The 21,006-nt window shown below is 45.0% G+C and overlaps 1 protein-coding gene across 1 annotated transcript in view; it reads right to left on the reverse strand.

The window, feature by feature from the left end:
• The window catches only part of LOC132589673 (sodium/hydrogen exchanger 10-like), a 265,043-nt gene that overhangs the window by 68,547 nt on the left and 175,490 nt on the right, over nt 1–21,006 (reverse strand). The window contains exons 17-18 of the mRNA XM_060262406.1: nt 13,980–14,031; nt 3,279–3,427 (exon numbers count right to left, since the gene is read on the reverse strand). Coding sequence (XP_060118389.1) covers nt 3,279–3,427; nt 13,980–14,031 — 201 coding nt within the window. The remainder of the gene's footprint in view (nt 1–3,278; nt 3,428–13,979; nt 14,032–21,006) is intronic.

Raw genomic sequence — 21,006 nt, forward strand, 5'->3', positions numbered from 1 at the left:
GAAAGAGCATGTATACAGATTAGAGATATGAGCTGGCAGGGTTGTTCTTTCTCTCCCCCTACCATGCTCTACCTCCTCCATTTCCTGGGCCATGCTCTGAAGTTGCTGTTCCGAGGGGTAGACCTGGGCAAGCTGCTGCTGGCCACCTCCTCTCATCTTCTCCCTACCAGGCAAGGTTACAGGCAGCTTCCCAGGTGGGCTGGTGGCAGGAGAACTCAATGTGAAGCACAGGCATTGCACATACACATACTCTGTACACAGAGCATGCCCCCAGATCAGTTCCTCCAGCTAAGCTGCCAGGCAGCAAAGGGCTTTCTCCCCCGACAGCAAAGCAAAGTATGGACATTGACAGCTTGCTCCGCTTGCCCCACTCGCCTGGCCAGAGAGCATGCAGGCAGGCAGATTGGAGTCCTGAGCTCTTCCTGGCTGATGGCACGAAAGGGCATGAGCCCAACCTCTTCCTCCCCCAATGGCAGAGCAAAGTGCGGGCATTGGCGACACCACCCCCAACCATGCCACTCACTTATTCACTTGCTTGCCTGGCCAGGGAGCATGCAGGCAGGTAGACTGGAGTCCTAAGCTCTTCCTGACCAGTGGCACCAGTGAGGGACAGACTGCCCATCTGCACCACCCACTTGCACTCCTATTACCCACCCATGAGCACCAACACAGGCAAAAAAAAAAGTGGGGCTGCGCGAAGCTCCAGGCAGGCAGATTCCTGGGTGCTCTGCTACTTCCTTGGCACCTGAATTGGGAGTCTTGTTCAGGGACCAGGGCTTTTTCTGAGCTGGAGTGCTGGCCAAGCCAGCCAGAATGGCATTCTGGTGCATTCAAGCTCAAAAAAGCCCTGGGTACATTCATTCTTTAATGGGTTGTTATCAGTCAAAAGATGACAGTGCCATCCCAAGAACACTTTCCTGGGAGTAAGCCCACTGAATAACCTTGAATAGGATTCTGAAGGCATCTTCTTAGGATTGGTCTGACCCTACCCTTAAATGAATCTTGATGGACTTCCAAATGGAGAAAAAAACAGGGTTGCAATTGGAGTATGATGCCCCATGATGCCATGGAACCTTGGCCTGGCTCCCACAGTTATAGGAACATGGGTGAAGGGGGATAAGGTGGCAGTCATGGTTCATTAAACAAGAAAAAACAAAGAAACTAATATAAAAATATTCAAAGTGGTATTGTCTGTGGGATGGAAGGCACAGTCCATGAAATGTACATTGAGCACTTCCAGAGAAGCATCTCTGCATAATCAAATGAGCTAACTGACACAGCAGTATCTTGGCTTTTAAAAAGGTACACCAGTCAGAGATGCATCATGGCAATTAGACAATGCCCATCCAGCAGCTGGCACAGGCACATCAAATTCTACGCTGAAAATTTGGTACCTCTACCTCAAAACACTGCTCCTCCAGAACCCCAGATACCCCGGGATTAATTCTCCATCATACCCTATGGCCCAGCAGACATTTCCCTCCCTCCACACCCCATTTCTGATGACCATGAAGCTCCAGAGGGCCTCCAAACCGGAGATCCCCTGGCCCCACCTGGGGATTGGCACCTCTACTCATGAGTTGCTGAACTTCCAAGTTTTTCACAGTAACACAGGGCAACCAAAGGTTCAAGTTTACCTTCATACTATGCAAACGACCTCTACAAAGATTGTCCAACAAAGGGAGGGTCTGGGCTCCTTTCACAGCCATATTTTTCTGCTTCCTCCGCCCCCCCCACTCCCCTTCAGCTTTAAAGACGCAGACACACCATCCAAAGAAGAAGGCTTTCCAAGTAGAGACTGAAGCCTCCAGAGGTGGAAAGGCACATGATGGTTGTGGGGGCGGGGCTCACCCCACTGGCCAGCTGACTGGGGGTGGGAAGGAGCCTGGGAAAACAGGAGAACCCCCTCTGGGACCTGGGGATTGGCAAGCCTAAAGACTATGTATGTTAGGCTTGTGGAATGGGGGGGGAGGGGTGTTATGTATGCAGAGGCATGCCTGGACATGTTGGGTGTTGTGTCCTGAGCTTGAGGCACAACACAATAGATTGAGAGGATCCAAAGATCTGCATCCCAATTGGCTGCATAATTCAAACTGGCCAATCGGGAGGCAGTATCAGAGGATCCAAGGACCTGCCAATGAGTATGCATATTCTAATGAAGAATCCAAAAAGGACACAGTCACAGGATGTTTTCTGTTTCTTGGGGGCTGGGTTTCTCCTGCCACAACTGTATATATTGCTGCATGTTCTGGTGCTTAGCAGTAGTTTGTAGTCACTTAGTAGACATGCTGTATCACTAATAAAGAGTTTTAATCACTACGCAGAATGATTAATGCATCGAACCCAGTATTTAACAGTTTGAGAGGAGATTTCCCACTGCAGCCCCCTGTGATTATTTTTCTCATTTAAGTAAGACATTGCTTTCTTAGCTGGTTGGCTTAAATTTTCTTCTGTCTCCTCAAATAATTAACACCCACAAAAGCCCAGAGCTGATCAGTAGTACCATATGCAGAACTAAAACTCTTTTCAAAAAGAAGCTTTGAATAGTCTCCAAGTTTGTAAAATGCATTGTTCTAACCCCAAAACTTCTGCCATGTGGCCATTAGTTCATGTGAATCCTGCAACCCAGATTATCAATTTTCCAGGATTTGGAAAGGAGTGACTGGGAGGAGGGGAATGTAGAGAAGATCTGTGACTGTCAGTACCTCCCACAGACTGATTGCTGCATCCAAGTCAATATCAATGCTACTTTTATTTTTTTTAAAGACCTGGCTGGTTACTACGGCTTCTTAGCAATTTCTTAACTTTATTTCCTACTTCATTTTATATTCTCCCTTTATATCAGTTGCACAGTTAGATCGGTCAAGAGATCTCAATACCAAAAGTCAAAGAAGGGTTTCCTACATTCAGGGGAAAAAACCCCGAGGACTTTAATCTGCCATCTTCAAATAGAATAATTTATTTTAATCCCGTTTAAGAAGCCAGACTTAAAGTGAAGCTGAAACACTCCCCCCCCCACACACACACACCAGATTTTCGCAACCAACACCTGGGGAAAGGTCAAGAATATACATTTATTTTGTGTAGTACATGATCTACTATTAGCTCAAATAGTTATTTTTCAACCTACTGGGAACTGAATGATTGTCATCCGTTTTATTTTCTTTAAGACTTTATTCCAAAAGGATTTGTTCACAAACCAGTCCTACCACACATGTGCTTGGTATATGTGTAAGCTACATACATACATATTTATATATGCAATTTTTAAAAATTACCTGATGCAGTTCTCTTCCTTCATGGTTATTAACAATTCCTGCAGATACCATAAATTTAAGAGTTTCTAAAGCTGTGTTTAGCACTGTCTGGACTGCTTGCCTAGTTTTCACAGCAGTGACAATTTCTGGATACTCATGCTGCATTAAACCTAAAACAAAAATGTGAATTTTTCATGCAAGAAATGTTTGATGACAACTCAGCTATTGAAAATTACCTAGATGGTAATGCTTAATATAGTGATCTATTATTCTCTGTAAAAAAACCCCTTATTTACTTAAGGTACTGGTTTTAGTAGATTTTTTTTCCTAATAAAAGGGATATTTTTCGTATCTGTAAATTATCATCCTGTGAGGTGGCAGCAGGAGGAAGTTGACACATTATAGGAAGAACATATTCTTGGTTACAGAAAGGGCAAAACTGTTAGGATCCTTAGGGGAAGTATTCCTGTCAAACAAGTCTCCTCAGTCCTCTTAAACATATCCAACACAACAAATTTCTGAACAAAATCCACAGCAGGAAAAAAAACTTAGCTCAGGCTTCTAGAAGCACATCTTAGAGAACAGATTTTTTTTATTCTCAAATACAAACCATGTCATTCAGAAAGTACACTGAGGTGAGTGCCTCTCCTTGTCACCTCAGAAAACAGTCAAGTGCCTCAATAAAACAGCTTTCTGGGCTAGGAAGGCAGGGTAGAAAGTGGTGTCTTTTTTTTTTTTTTTTAGAAGAGAGAGAAGAGGAAGACAATTGCCTTGATGCTTATCTTAAGCCTGAAGATGCATCTAAATCAGGGGTTTCCAACCTTTTGGCTTCCCTGGGCCACAATGGAGGAAGAAAAATTGTTTTGGGCCGCACATAAAACACACACAAATACTAATGATAGCTGATGATGAACTAAAAAAGGTCCATGCATAATTTTCATGATATCTGCCATCACATATAAGCAGAAAAGCTCTTGCGTAATAATCCTAATTATGCACCGTCCCATTCGGAGGGTTTTTAAAAATTGTCAAGCAGATCCCAAGTTTGCAATCACTGATATAGAAAATGTACATATCTAGATAATAAAACTTCATTATTTATTATAAAAGTAAAAGAAGAAGGCAACATAAAACTAGTGGCCCAAACCAGGCCACAGTGAAACACAAGGAAGGGGGGGGGGGGGGATCAGTAAAAAAAAAAAAATCCCATCCCTCCCAGAAACACAGGGCCTTAATGTCCTTTCTGCTTCCAAGTCTTGCTGCAGATGGCCCAGAGCTGAAGCAGGAACCATGTCACATAGGCCCCACAAGGCCCAGATCAGGCCACAGTGAAACACAAAGGGGGAAACTGGTCCAGAGCTGAAGCAGGAACCAGGCCAGACAATGCACTAAGCCAGGAGTAGAACTGGGAAAGGTCTAGCTTTGGATAGGCAGAAGCCAGCAGCAAACCACCAGACTACCTCAGTCACCCACCCCAACAATAAAAGGGGGGGAAAGCATAACATCAGAAAATGTGCCAATATGGTGTCTGCCAGTAGTAAACAAGAACCAGGCCAGACTGCAGCAAGCCCCACTACAAGCCCAAACAACTCTAGTGACCTCCACAACAACTTCCACAAGACCAGCCCCCTCCCCAGCTCTCACTCTCTTATCTGGAGTCCAGACAGGCTTACTGTAGGCTGCACACAGAAGAATCGGAGCACTGAAAATGTGGAACAGGCTCTGCTGGCCGGCAAATAAGAGCGGCTCAACCAGGCTGCAATGCTCTCACTACTGCTAGTAAAATGTTTGTATCTGGCGGGCCTCTACGTCAGTGTTGTGTAGAGCCTGCCTACTCTTAAAACTGCCCAATTGAGAGCCTGATCCACTATGACAGCACTTTACACCAACAAACGGGGATAGATTCAGGAGGAAAATGGGGGGTCACTCGCTCTGCCTTCCTCATCATGAGTGGTTGTTATAAGGGAGCCCTACCCTGAATCTTCCCCTCCCAGCCAGCATGGCCCACCTACTGCTCAAACATCCCCACACACACTGTTCTCAGGAAAATGCCTGGCTTTCTGATTCTTGATTCCTTTAAGAATGGTCATTGAGAAATGGAGAGCAGAGCCAGGAGGGAACTTAAGTTTCAAGCACAAGCAAGTAGCCTTTAAATGTCCTCTGCTTTCCAGAGAAAATAGGGTTTGTTTGGTTTCCTTTGCCTGATCCCAAATTTTGTAGTTGCATGCTTCTCTCTGCACTATGTTTGTTTCTTTCAGATAGGTCAGGGTGGGCTCCTGACACAAAGAATCTGTGGGCACTTTGAATAGCAGGATCAAAGGGAGGAGCATTTGAACCCTTGAGGCAATCTGTGAGGGACTCAGGCTCTGCTCCTCCTTCTTCCTGATTTGTCATCCTCCCTGCAGCCTGTCCCAGACCAATTTAATCCAGCATTCAGTCTGCTTAGCACCAGCAGGTGATACAAATGAGGGGTCCAGAGGAGGCTGGGGGAACTGAGGCTGCAGAAGGGGCCTATAAAGGAAACTGACCTTCGATGGAGCACCACTTGTGTTGGCGCCAAAGGTTAAAAGCCTAGGGGTATTCCTGGATTCCTCCTTAACAGTGGAGGCCCAGGTGACAGCCACTGCCAACTCAGCCTTTTATCACCTTCGGCAGATAAGGCCGTTGGTCCCCTACCTCAAATGTGACAACTTGGCAATAGTGATCCATGCCACAGTCACCTCGAGACTGTATTGCCCTCTACATGGGGCTGCCCTTGTCTCAAACCCGTAAGCTTCAACTAGTGCAGAATGCTGCAGCCAGGCTGTTAATGGGACTTCCCTTATGGGAGCACATTCAGTCTATGCTGAAAGTGTTGCATTGACTGCCCATTGCATATCAGGTTCGTTTCAAGGTGCTGGTTCTTACCTTTAAAGCCCTATATGGCCAGGGACCTGTATACCTTCGAGACTGCCTTTCCCCACATGTTCCCTGGAGAGCACTTTGGTCAGGGTCACTAAACCTGCTCTCAATCCCTGGCCTCAAAGAGGCCAGGCTTATGATGACCAGAGCCAGGGCCTTCTCTGTTGTACCTCCGAGTTGGTGGAACGAGCTCCCTGAAGAGGTTAGGGTCCTGCAAGAGCTCACACAGTTCTGCAGGGCCTGCAAGATGGTACTCTTCCACCAGGCATTTTGTTAATTAGATCACAGGCTACAACAGACTTTGAAACATCTGGATCACCTCTAGCATGACCCCAAGACCTGTTTTATATACAACATCCAGCTGGAACAGCAGAATAGTTAAACTTAATACAAAACAGAATAGGTAGCCATCCATTTTATTAAAGAGTTTACCATCTAAAGATCAATAGCACCTCAAATGTTTTTAAAATTTTTATGTTTTTATGTTTTAATTGTATTTTGTGTTTCATGTGTTTCATATCCATACATAAATACGTAAGCCACCCTGAGTTTGCTTTGGCAGGAGAGGGCGGGATATAAATAGAAATAAATAAAATAAATAAAAATATAAAAACTTGTGGCAGGCAGGTCCCTTGGTAGCTATGGGGTTGGGTGGAAGAAACGTTTTGTTTCGCTCTGTTCCCAAACCATGCCTCTTATGTTATCACTTATACTTCGATTCTTCAATGCATAGAACCCTCAATACAATATATATATACAATTTAAAACAATCCTTCCAGTTTCAATTTCATTCCCTAGAATTCAAGATGACGTGGTTAGTTCTTATTGAGCACTATATGTAACGATGATATTAGGTGTTCTTTAGTGCTCTACATTTATAGTGGGATGGATTCAAAGTGTAGGGCTTTAGTTCATCATCTCCAAACAAGTCCAGAGGTAAGATATTAAAAGAAATGAGGATTGTGGTCTTCAAAACAATGGAATAAGTAGCCTAGATTTACTTCAAAAGAGCAGTTTGCTTTGCACCAGAGCTTCAGTGAAGGCAGGTGCTTTCAGAAAAATTGATTCCACCCATTTAGGTTAACCTTTAGTTTTCAAATTTTTAGGAGGTTACACCTGCATTTCCAATTTGCTACAAGAAATCAGGCTTGTTTCAATATAATTGTTATGTATGTGTATATTATAATAATCTAGTCAGGAGAAGTTTAATAAAGAGTCCTCAACTTTTAAAAAAGTTTGGCACATTCCAGCTCAAAAGTAGCTTCTTAAACTTTAGCCAGAAACGGAGTAGGAATTCACTAATTCTAAAAACTACAAAAACCACAACAAAAGTAAGAAAGCAAGAACTGAAGCAAGGATAGGTTAGGGTCTTCTGAAAGACAAAAAACACTAATGTTGAGGTGCAAGGCTTCATAAAAAGGTCTCAGAGGCTGATTATAGACCAGCACTTTTGGCTGACTCCAAGACTGTTGGTGTAATGAATCTATCTGCACCCAGTCTGACAGCTATGTTTTGACAGCTGGTGATCTAGCAGGCATGCTAGGTCACAATGACCTTATCAGCAGGCCGGTTTGAGCCGGCAGAAGCCAAGAGAAGAAACCTGCTGAGTCAGCATGACAGTGCACAGCCTTGATTGGCTAGTAGAACTATAAGTAGACTGTGTGTGGACCACACAGGTCTCTCTCCGAGAGTTGGTGTGTAGGCGGAGCATTTTGTCTGTTGGAGTAAGGTATTGGACTGCACTAGTGAGCACTTATTGTATGTATCTGTAAATACACTATTTTGGCACTAGTTGCACGTGTCTGGCTGATTTCTTTCCTGGAGCCCTGTGTTGGGCAGGTCACCAAGCTCACTCTGCTAACTCCCGCTCCGACAGGGTTATGGGCCCAGGGCGGTTCCGCTGCGCGGAGGAGCACCGTGAGAGTTGAGCTGGCCGAGAGTTTGGAAAGAGCCGGAGGCGAGGAACGCCGGTTGAAAGACAAAGCAGCACCAGCTATCTCGTTTTGAGAGCCAGAGGGACGACGGCAGCCAGCTGTGTGGAGGAGTCGGCATCATGGCTCAGCAGCAGCTCGCAGTGGCCGTTGAGAAGCTCAATTCAGCCAACTACGCGGTGTGGAGCCTGAGAATGGAACACTACCTCAAGCGTGAAGGGCAATGGCTGTTTGTGAGTAATCCCCCTGCAGCGTTATCTCCTGCCGAGACTGTGTTAGCCGATAAGGCACTGGCAAACTTCATGCTGGCTATAGGAGATGACCAGCTAGCATATGTGCGTGGGAAGGACACTCCCAAGGCTGCCTGGGACGCGCTCAGTGGGGTTCATGTTAGTACCACTGCTGGCTCCCTTATGGCCTTGACTAGGAAGATGTTTCACACTGTTATGCCAGCTGGAGGGTGTGTGAAAGACCACATCAAGAAGCTAACGGACTGTTTCGTTGAGCTTAAGGCCAGAGGCAAGACTGTAGCTTCAGATGACAGAGTTTACATTTTGCTGTCATCGTTGCCGCCTGAGTTTACTCCCCTGATAACTTCCCTGGAGACAGTGGACGTAGCGACCCTGACGATGGAGTACGTCTGTGCCCACCTGCTTGATTTCCAAGAGAGGATTGCGGCAGTGAGCTGTCCGGGGGTTGAGGAGCGTGCGGCTATCGGCTCGTCCGGGAAGACAGCCAAGAGAGAGCCAGCTTTTGCTGCTGGCAGACGGCCAAAGGCTGAGGAAGAGGGGCCGACTGCAATGGCAGTCCGACGCTGCTATGGCTGTGAGTCGCCAGAGCACCTGCTTCGAGCCTGCCCAGAGAGGGGGAAGAAGCGGCGTGGATGGAGGCAGCGAGAGCGGAGGACCACCAGCCCGTGTGAGGAAGGAGCCCGACTGGTCACGTCTGCAGTAGAGAGCACAGAGTCTGCTTGGATTTTAGACTCTGGGGCAACGAGTCATCTCTGCTGCAAGAAGGAGTTGTTGAACAATATTGACATTCCTGAACACAAGCATGTTAGATTAGCAAATGGGACCATTGCCAATGCTACTTGCGCAGGCAATGTGAAGTTTCCTGTGTTAAATTGCACTTTGCAAAATGTGTTATGTGTACCCACACTACAGTCAAACCTGCTAAGTGTTAGCACGTTAATTGACCAGGGATACCAGGTGAGGTTTGAAAGGACCTGCTGTAAAATCCTGGGAGGTGGGGGAAAGGTGCTTGTAACTGGAAAAAGAGAAGGTAAACTATATGTGGTCCAGAATGAATGTGCCCAGGTGGCACAGGTGTCAAATGAGCCTGTGCACAATAAGTGTATACATTTGCTGCACCGGAGGCTGGGGCACTGCGGGTTTAGAGCGTTGAAAAAAACCCTGGAGTTGGTGCCAAGTCTAAAAGTGAAACCTTGTAAATGTTACTTGGATTGTCAGGTCTGCAAGAAGACCAAAAGCAGGGCATGTGCTGTGTCTAAGGAAAGCACAAGGGAAAGTAAGCGTGCCCTAGAGCTAGTTTACTTAGACGTGATTGGCCCATTGCCAAAAAGTCTGTCGGGGAGGAGGTACTGCTTAGTGGCCACAGACGACCATACGAGGTACTCTTGGGTCTTTGCTATGGTGCATAAATCTGAAGTGTACAAGACATTCAGAAAATGGGTCAAAGCAGTTGAGAGACAATTAGGTGTAAACCTCCAGGCTATTCAGACCGACAGAGGGGGGGAATTCTTATCTAATGAATTGAAGTGTTGGCTGGAGAACAAGGGCATTGCCCACCGTGTAGTGAACCCAGCCACGCCCCAAGAAAATGGGAAAGAAAATGGGCTAGCAGAGCGCACAGGACCTGTGTTGCAAACGATGTACAGCATGCTTGAAGATGCAAGGTTGCCAATTTGTTATTGGGCAGAAGCCATGTATTGTGCTGCGTTTATTCATAATCGTGTTTGGTGTGAACCTGTAAACAATTTGCCTTACCAATTGCTGTTCAACTGGTACCCAGATTTGAGATTTTTGAGAGTCTTTGGGACACAGGCTCGGGTTGGCATCCCCTCCGAGAGCAGCAGGGAGGGGGATGTCCGGGCGGAGAGCCTAACTTTTCTGGGCTACAAGCCAGAAGCTAGGTGTTATCGCTTCTGCGATAAGGAAAGGAAAATAAAGCTCAGTCAAACTGCTCAGTTTAACGAGCAGTCCAGCTGGCCTCGCTTACACTCTGATAAGAGAAAGTTTGTACTCCTGCCAGTTACTGATAATGATGCTGGAGTCCTGCCCAGGGTAATTAAGCAGGAACATTCTCCCGACCGGGGGTTGGCCAGCCGAGGGGCAGAGAAAGGTGAGCCCAAAGCTGGCACAGAGCATCACATGCAAAGTCAGGAGGCAGAACTTGAGAGTCAGGAGGTGCAACCCCTAGATCAACAGGAGGTGGAACCTGAAAGTCAGGAGGTGGCAGGTCAGGAGGGGGCAGAACAACCAGCCCACGAGGTGGGAACAGATCAGCCTGAAGAAGATAAGGCCGGTCCTAGCACAGAGCCACGGGTGTCTGCTAGAACCACAAAAGGCAAGCCTCCTGCCAGGTATAAGGTACCCTATGTCACTCTGACAGTTAAACCAGACCCACCAGGGTTTAAGGAAATGCTAAAGGAAAAGGCAAAGAAGTGGAAGGCCTGGGTGGCAGAGTGCGAGGCAAAGAACAGGGAGGCTGAAGCCAAACGCCAGAAGGAGCTGGCTGACCAGGACAGTGATGATATTTTTTATCACCCAGACGAGTTCCTGGACTGATGATGGTGAAGGTGTAAATATGGAAATGTATGTTACTGTCTGCATGTGAACATGAAGACTATGTACAGTGGTTGGGTGTACTGGGTTCAATAGATTAGGAGGTGTGTTGGTGTAATGAATCTATCTGCACCCAGTCTGACAGCTATGTTTTGACAGCTGGTGATCTAGCAGGCATGCTAGGTCACAATGACCTTATCAGCAGGCCGGTTTGAGCCGGCAGAAGCCAAGAGAAGAAACCTGCTGAGTCAGCATGACAGTGCACAGCCTTGATTGGCTAGTAGAACTATAAGTAGACTGTGTGTGGACCACACAGGTCTCTCTCCAAGAGTTGGTGTGTAGGCGGAGCATTTTGTCTGTTGGAGTAAGGTATTGGACTGCACTAGTGAGCACTTATTGTATGTATCTGTAAATACACTATTTTGGCACTAGTTGCAGGTGTCTGGCTGATTTCTTTCCTGGAGCCCTGTGTTGGGCAGGTCACCAAGCTCACTCTGCTAACTCCCGCTCCGACAAAGACGCCTCAGAAATTGACATCTGCCATTCGTCCCCATCCTGTCCCCACTCCTTCCTCCAGCCTCCAGAGAGTGGCTCAAAAAGCTACCACTTTGGAAGTGGTAGCAAAATTTCAAGTTGTACACCAGTTGCCTCCCTTGCTGTCTTGGAATGGAAGGGCGCAAGCAATGTGCCTTGGCGTGTGAGACTGCCAAGCCACCCAAGCCATTTTCTTAAAAACTGCCCAGAGAGCATGAGCCCTTGAGTGCTTAACTTGTCGGGGGTGGGGGGTGGGGGGGGGAGAGTGGTCCAGCTTCTGAGGCACCCTGCCTCGCCATTATCAGCCAGAGTAAGGTTTCAGAACAGCTAGCTAGGTGGATAATGCCTTCCCCACAAGATACAGTTTGGTCTGGGATAACATGAATGGCGGGAAGGGTGAAGACTAGAGAGGTAGACGGCTGCAGCTTTCCCCCCACCTATCCGTAGGACTGCTCAACAGCAACCTTTCAGCACTCTGGCCTCTGGCCAAAGCAGGAGAAGTAGCACCTTTAAGACTGGCAAACTTTTATTCAGAATGTAAGCTTTCATGTGCATGCACACTTCTTCACAACTTCTGGCTGTAATGATTCAATGAAGAAGCCATGCTTGGCCCCCCTCATTGAGGCTGCTATTGGGGTGCTGCCCCCATAGGTAATCATAGGTGCTGGCACTGGGCAGGGTCTGCTGTTCAGGCAGCCCTTCCTTCAGCTGTTGCTGCTGAACTGTCTTTTGGGGTGAGCTTTGGGTATGAGAGTTTTCTGGCTCAGGAGCTAACTCCATGGCCTCAGAGGCTTATTGAGGAGCTGGAGGAGGAGCTGGGTGACCGGTCCACTGCTCCAGCTCCTCTAGAGTCCAGCAGGCCTTCTGAGGAGAGATGGGGAGGGAGGCCAGAGATGGCACAAGAGGAAGAGATGGAGCTGTGCCCTAAGGTGCTGACATCTCAACTTTTTCCCCCTCAGACATCTCTTCCTGTCCCCTCAAGACACAGTGTGTCTGCCCCGAGCTCCTCACAGAAGGCGGGGTGCCTGCAGCTGCCAGTCAGCATGAGTGCCCCTATAACCAGGGGTCATTTTGTAGAAAAAAAAGTGCAGGAGTTCAGTAGCATATCCTATTTGCATATGCCCTGAGATCTGTGTGCAGTGGGGAAAGAACTCCCCACTGCATGCAGACCCTGGCTAGAGGTTCAGGAGCTATGCTCCTGTGAGCTCCTCCTGAATTCAAGCCTTGCCTACAACTACAATATGTGGAAGCAATTCCAGTTGATGGAGGATACCTTCTTTGCACAGTGCGAGCTGTGCAGGGCCAAGATCAGTTGTGGGAGAGACTTCATCATCTCACGACTGCGATGGAGAACTTCCTGAAGAAGCATCATCAGGCAGTGCTTCTTCAGAGGGAGAGAGCTGTTTCCTTTAAACAATACCCTGTTTTCTGTAAACCCAGCAAAGCCTTGTAGTCTATGGGGCCCATTGACTATAATGGTCCCCATAGGCTACAATGGAGCTGGGGGAAGCTTTCCCCCCCACATCCCTATTATGTTTTTCAGTATGATTTATAAACTGCCTTGAGCCACATCTGAATAAATAAGTAGTTTGGGCAGGTTTATAACATTTAAGCAACTTCCTGTTTGTTGGTTAGGCAGGGTTCTGACAGATTGTTCTTTCTCTGTTATACTTGACCTGTAATGCTGGTTGTCATATTTCACTTTAAAAAAACCATACCAAAGTAGACTGCAAGAGTTTCCACCCTCCCTCCCCCAGGTACTGGTATGTTTTCTAAAGTGCAGCATAGGGCAACGGTCTGATGCCAGGTCTACCAACATAGTGGACTCGTACTGGTACACCTGTTCTTCAGAGGCCAGGTGTATCAATATAGTGGAAAGGGGTGTGTAGACCTGTTCTCTGGAGGCCATGTCTACCAATATAGTGAACTGGGGCAGGTAGACCTGTTCTCCAGAAGCCAGATCTACTAATATAGTGGAAAGGGGTGGGTACATTTGTTCACTGGTGGACAGGTCTACCAATATAGTGAAAGGGGTGGGTGAAATTTGATAATTCTGTTTTCTCTTATAATGTTTACATTATTCTTAAAATATAGCTTAAATATAATTTAAAATATAGTTTAAATATAATTTACTCTGAGATTTCTACAAGGTCATGGAAGTATCTTCTAAAAAACTAATGTATGCAAATGTAGACTTCATCACAACTTTAATGCTACTAGCTTTCTTCACTCACGAGGTAGAATTTCTGTTCACAACTCTGTGGAGCTTAGAGGGAACATTGCAATGGTACATTATATATGAAACCTCCCAGCACTTTGTGATTGACCCCAACCCCATGGTAGCCAGTTAGTTGTGGACCCCACTATTCTTTGTAAAAATTACAAACACTTACAGGTACAATAAGTTGGGTTATCTGTGTCTTAGCGTTTTAAATTTTCCTCAGAATTTTATTTATTTGGATATTTGGACTAAATAAATGTAAACTCCTTCAACAGATATAATAATTACAACACAGAAATTTGTAGTGTAAGATACCTCTGTAAATGCTTACCTAACTCCTTCATGGCTTCTTGTTTGTTCTTATCAAATATCTTTTTTAAGTCCTGTGTTTTTTTTAAGAAAAAGGGAAACATATTTTATGCTAAGAAAAATACATACCCCATTGTAAAATGATGTTATTTATATTATCACTAAGCAAGGATAGAGCTCCATATAACATCACCTTGAGACCCTGGATAGCTGGCTGCCAGTCTGAGCAGATGATACTGACTTTGGGTCTGATATAAGGCAGCTTCATATGTTCATATGTTCACCTGGGTTCCCAGATCTGAACCTTATGAATGTATAAGGGGATGAATTATGAGATACTATTTTTTCCTTATGAGATACTATTTTCCCTTATCTGATCAAAATCCCGTGTTTGTCTTGTCAGAGGACAACAATGGCGACCAAAGAAGGGGCCGCAGGGCCATTAATGGCGCCTAATACTGATCCAACTATTGTGACTCTCCTTGCCTCTATGGAGCTTCATTTAACTGAAACAATGACTGCTCTGATACAACCTTTACAAAATCAATTTAATGACTTTCAAATCGCTCTTAATACAATTCAGCAAACTGCTGAAGGGGCTAGAAATCTCGGGCTTTCTCTGAAGGAGGACGTAAGTACTTTGCAAACAGAAAATTGCGTCCTCCATGATCATGTGTTGCGTTTGGAATCAGCAGCACGCCAAAATCATATTAAAATTAGAGGTTCTAATGAGCAACTAACAGCAAACAAGGACATCTCCCTATTTGTGGCAGAATGGTTAGAGGGCATACTTGATCTTGCTGAAGCCCCAACTCCGTTTATTACTAACGCTTTTCGGATGGGGCCCCTGAATAATCCAACTCACCACGGTCCGCACAACATAATAGCAGTCATTCCTGACGCGAAGATTAGAAGGGTGATTTTTGATGCTGCAAGGGCTAATGGACATCTGAGTTATAAAGGGGAACCGATTTTTATTTACCAAGACTTGTCTCCAGAGGTCCTCAACCGATGTAAAAGCCTCAAGCCTATCACCGACACTCTGCAGCATAGGCTTCCCAACCCCCGCCCTGGATTAGCAGCCTAATCCCCCGCTCTCTAAAAATCTGATAGCGGTGGTGGTGGGTGGAACGGCGCAGTGTCTCTTTCCCTGCCTGGCTTCAGGCTTCTCCCTTCCTCCGAGTCACAAAGACCCACCCACCGCCGGCCTGCTATTCGCTCCAGTCCGGCCTCCCTTCACGAGGTGCATGCTGGGACTTGTAGTCCTTGCATCCTCTCCGGCTGCCGGGTGGCGTCTCCTCGGGGAGTCTGGACCATGTGCGTTTCTACCTCTGGAGTCTTCAGGTGCTGATTGAAAGGCTTCCTCTTTGGATGGTGTGTCTGTGTTACTTTGAAGAAGTTGGCAGCATCCCCTTCAGAGTTGCCAGAAATGGGGGGGGGGGGACACGTCTGCTGAGCATTATTCTCTATGTGGAGATTGATTCTCATAGGGTATAATGAGGAATTGATCTGGAGGTTTCGGGGGCTCTGGGGGAGCTGTTTTTTGAGGTAGAGGCACCAATTTTTCAGTATAGTATCTAGTGACTCTCCCCAAAGTATCTCCCAAGTTTCAAAACGATTGGACCAGGGGGTCCCATTCTATGAGCCCCAAAAGAAGGTGCCCCTATCCTTCATTATTTCCTATGGAAGGAAGACATTTAAAAAGGTGTGCGGTTCCTTTAAATGTGATGGCCAGAACTCCCTTGGAGTTCAATTATGCTTGTCACACCCTTATTCCTGGCTCCGCCCCGATGTCTCCTGGCTCCACCCCCAAAGTGTCCTGGCTCCACCCCCAAAGTCCCCGGATATTTCTTGAATTGGACTTGGCAACCCTACTGCAGCAAGCTTGCCTTTGGTACAAGTGGAAGGGCCTGACACGACTCCGGTTTTCCTTCAAAGACAAACTATACCTGATTGAAGATGTGACTTCTGGGTTGGCACTACTCAAGTCGCTTCATATTAAGAGTCCCCTGGATGGCTCTAAGGCGAATCAGAAACGGCGTCGCCCTTCTACTTCCTTCTCTAATGAGGGCTAGCATTTGGTTCTGAGTACTTTCACTTTTGCTTCCTCTTGTAGCTTATTAAGGTGCTACCCGCTTTGCCATTATACTGTTTAGGGTTTTTTTTTTACTAAATGTCTTCAATAAGCTCTATATTGTTTAGATTCTGTATGCTACACTATCTTGGTTCTGGGAACAGGGGAGGGGAGTGTGTGTTCATGATTTCCCCTGGTTTTTGGTAGTCTCCTAAAAGGATTCCGTTCCTGTAATTTCTGAGGGGGGAGTATTCACTTTCTCCCCTGGGATTACGTGAGACTAGTTGCTTTATTACTGATTCACTTACATAAATCTGTTTCCATTTTAGAGTCACCAGTCTTATCTAAGTTTGCACAATTTTATACAGCGATAATTCACTTTTGTAACTTGTATGCTGCATTGCAATCCTTTCTCAGTTAAGTACCTTTTCATTGTAGTTATAGTGCCAATATTAAAGTTCTCTTTTACTATCAACTGTTTTAGCTAATCTATATTAGGGTTTAGCACTTATTTACTTATATTGGTGCTCCCAGTACTTACAAATTTGCATTAGCTTTCATAATTCAAGCAGGTGTTTATAGCTGCTTCCTTGTACACTGTTTCTGCTTCCAATCACATTAATTGTTGTTCTTAGGTGATTATTTATTTATTGTTTAATTTTATTTTTAAGCTTAAGAGTCTATTTAAATACTATATAGATCAGGGGTGGGGTACCTCCGTCCCGAGGGCCGTATGCGGCCCTCAAGGTCACTTGCTGTGGCCCTCAGGGATTGCTGGGCTGAACCGAGCCATGTGGCAGCCTCCCTGGGGTCTGGCTGGCCAGCAAGAATTGTGGGGCTGAGCCGTGCTGTGCAGCAGCCTCTCCAAGGCCAGGCAGGGATCACAGGGCTCAGATGTACTGTGTGACAGCCTCCCTGGGACCTGGCTGGCCAGAATTGCTGCAGGGCCTGGAAGAGTTACTGTCACAGTTCAGGTAAGTTTTCCCATCATTTCTTTATTTCCCTTTATTTCCATTTCTTCCCCCCATTTCTTTATTTCCCTTTCTCCCACCCATTTCTTTATTTTCTTTTATTATCCTTTCTACCCCCTTTCTCCCTTCCTTTCTCTCCGTCTCTCTCTCTCTGTGGAGCCTGAGTGGTGAACATTGTGAAGGACTGCTGCTGGAGTATGTGGGTGCCTTTAAAGGTCTGCTGGGAGCAGCTGCAGTTTCCGCATGAAGAGAGGGAGGGAGAGATAGCAGGGATGGGGGGTGGGAGCCAGCTACCACCAGTTCAATTTGCACTTGATTATCCCAGATGGTGTGGCCTAATATGCTAATATTAGAGGATGTGGTCTAATATGCTGAGTTCCTGCTGGACTTTTTCTACAAAAAAGTCCTGGACCTATGCATTTGCCTAGGGCAGCAGGCCGTGTGTGTGCGTGTGTGCTGGATTAGGCTCTCCCCACATGACTTCAAATAGAAAAACAATTATTTGCATTAATTTTGCCGGCCTGAATCATTTTTCCTTGGCAGAGCACTGTTTTTTAAGTTGATGATTTTTTATGGCCCGTGAATGATGTTATAAATATCCATATGGCCCTTGGCAGAAGAAAGGTTCCCCACCCCTGATATAGAAAATTAATTCATTCTTAACTGCGTGATACTTCTTAGACAAACCTATACCTTGATCAATTTTATTACATCCTAATTAATTCTATTAATCTTAATCTCCAGCAACTATTTTATATCTCAACTAATTCTATTTTAATCAATTTTATTATCTTAATCAACTTTATTGCCTTAATCAATTGTATTATATTAATTGTAGCACATATCAATTAATTTGACTGCATTTTATTCAACTTCATTGCACTAGAGAACTTAGTATTTTATACTCTTCTTACTGCTGAAGTATAACTATTTAATTAATTGTGTACTAATTCTATTTATTCGTCATTAGTACTACTGTGGCTGTTGTGTCAGTTCCTTATTTTCTTGTTTCCCCTTCTGCATTTTTATTACCTTTTTTTTAGGAGGTATTTCAATTTTCTTTCTCCCTCTAAATTTTGGTACTGCTCCTGTGCCCTCCCTTCCCTTAATGCTTTGACTTACAGCACTGTCACTTCGCTCCTCTCTTCTTCCTGTCTAGGTTTCATCTTTTTCTGACTGCTCCCTCTTTTTGGCCCATCATGGGTGCCAACTGGAATATCATCTCTCTAAACGTGCGTGGCCATAACCCTATCAAGAGGAAACACATTTTATCTAACCTCTCCAAACAATGCTCTGATGTTATTTTACTACAGGAGACCATCTAAGACATCCAACTGAACACTTGCTGAAAGCAGCGTGAATTCAATCTCAATTCCATGCTCCAGGCAGCTCCAACTCTAGAGGTGTTTCTATTCTCTTATCAAAAAGAGTGAAATTCTAGCTACAAGCACTGCAATGAGATCCTAGGGGCCACTTTATCTTTGTCAAGAGCCGACTGAATGAAGTTCAGGTCAGCATTGCATCAATCTAGGCACCTAACCAGGACCAGAAAGCTTTTCTGGAAGATACTTTCAACTCTCTTCAAGAATTCCAAGAAGGTGAGCTTCTTATAGGTGGTGACTTTAATCTCATTAATAACTACTCTCTTGATCGCTCACATCACTCAAGCAAACTTCCCCATCACCAGAAACATTCTACAACTCTAGATGAACTCTTCAGAAGATTCCATTTATCAGACATTTGGCGAACACGACATGGGAATGAACATAACTACACATACTACTCATCGTAATTTGAAGTCTGCACTAGGATAGACTACACCCTCCTGTCTGACTCTCTTGTAAATAAGGTAACAGATTCGGACATTGGACCCAGAGTATGGTCGGACCATGCTTGGGTTTGCTGCTCACTGGACTTTGGCGAACTTCGACCATTTTCCCAAAACTGGCCTCAATAAATCCTTATTGTTAAATGAGGAATACTTCCAACAAATTGAAACACATATTCAGCACTAAAAAAATAACACCAAACTAGCAACTTCAGCGGCAACAAGATGGGAAGCTCTCAAGACGGTACTTAGAGGTCACCTGATCTCTTTGTCATAGTCTCTGAAAAAACACAAAGAAGCCCTTAAAAATGTACTGTCCAGAATACGAACTCTAGAAGCCCTTCACAAAGAACGTGGTGGCAAAAAAAAAAAAAACTTATGGAAAGGAAAATTTTGGAATGATTGGAGAGTTCCCAAATTAAAAAAATCTCCTGTACACTAAACAAAGACACTGGTACAATTCATCTAAATCTTTGAAGCTTCTTGCTTGGAAAGTTAACGACAGATTTGCTTCTCGTTTTGTACATGCCTCTAGGGCCAAAGATGGCTGATTATATAACAAATCTGTGGACATTATTAAAGTTTTCTTGGAGTTCTATAAAAATTTGTCCTCAAAGAACCCATCGATGAGCTCAATCTCAGACTTCCTTTCCCAACACCCACAGATCCAACATTTGTCAAATGAACATTGCACGTTTTTAGACTGTCGCTTCAATGCTGCTGAAATCCATGAGGTCATCAAAGGTTTGAAGACTAACAAATCCCCAGGCTCTGACGGCTTCACGGCGGAGTTCTATAAGAAATTTGTCCACCTCCTGGACCAGCCTATCATCGATGCCTGCAATGAGATTCTACAGAAAGGATCCCTGCCCTCTACCTGGTATGATGCTTCCATTATTGTATTGCCTAAGTCCGACAAAGATCTTACTAACCCTGCTTCATTTCACCCCATCTCATTATTGAATTTGGACTATAAGATTTTTACAGCCTCTCTTGCTAAAAGACTTAACTCCCTAATACCTAGCTACATTCATCTGGATCAAGCAGGCTTTATACCTGGAAAAGAGATTACTGGTAATGTCCACAAAACTCTGCACATCGTATCCCACTGCAAACAAACCAATTCAGCATCAGTATTGCTTTCTCTTGACATTGAGAAAGCTTTTGACTCTTTGGAACCGTCTTACTTATTTGTGCTCTTGGACCTTCCGTCTTTTGGTGATAACTTCAAACAAGCCATCAAAGTGATCTATTTTAGACCCACAGCACAGATCAAAATCAATGGCCAATCATCTGAAAAGTTCAAGCTACAACGGGGAACAAGGCAGGGGTGCCCTCTGTCCCCTGCTCTGTTTGCACTAGCAATTGAACCCTTGACAGCTCTAATTCATAATAATGACAACATTAAAGAGGTCACCTGTGGTTCTCACACCCTGAAATTGAGCTTGTTTGCAGATGACATGTTGCTCTATACCTCCGATCCTGAATCTTCTATTCCTCCTTTGCATGATGTACTCGCATCCTTCAGCTCAGGTTTTCAAATTAATCACTCAAAATCTAATATCCTTACAATCAATCTCCCTACTGAGGTGGAAAGCTGGTGTAAACAAAGATATTCTTTCAAGTGGTCTTCATCTTTGATACCTTATTTGGGAATTCAAGTTCCGAATGATCTATCTCACAGCGAAGTTCAAATCCATCTGCTCAGACTTTGCCAAGTGGAATAAGTTGGCTGTTTCCTTTGTGGATAGACTAAATATGCTGAAATCATTTGCACTGCCTAAGTTGTTGTGCCTTTTTCATACTATCCCAATCAATCTTCCTCAGAAACTTATTCGTAAGTGGCAAGCCGCTTTCAACTCATTTCTGTGGTATCATAAAAAGCCAAGGGTAGGATTCCACATCATTTGTCGGAGAAGTCAGGCAGGTTGAACTCCCCGGATTTACTGCTTTATTATAAGACTGCTCTGTTGGCATCGGTGGTCAAGTTAGTGCGTTTAAATGACTCTGCTGAATGGTCTAAATCTTTTAGCTTGCTTTCCCCCCCACTATCATCTCAGGATGTCATCTGGACTGTTCCTAAATTGCATCCTCCTGGGATGAAACAGAACCCTAAGCTTACTACAATTCTCAACACTTGGGATTTACTTTGCAAAAAACTGATACCAGAACTCTC

This window comes from Heteronotia binoei, chromosome 21 (assembly GCF_032191835.1).
Source record: "Heteronotia binoei isolate CCM8104 ecotype False Entrance Well chromosome 21, APGP_CSIRO_Hbin_v1, whole genome shotgun sequence".
NCBI lineage: Eukaryota > Metazoa > Chordata > Lepidosauria > Squamata > Gekkonidae > Heteronotia > Heteronotia binoei.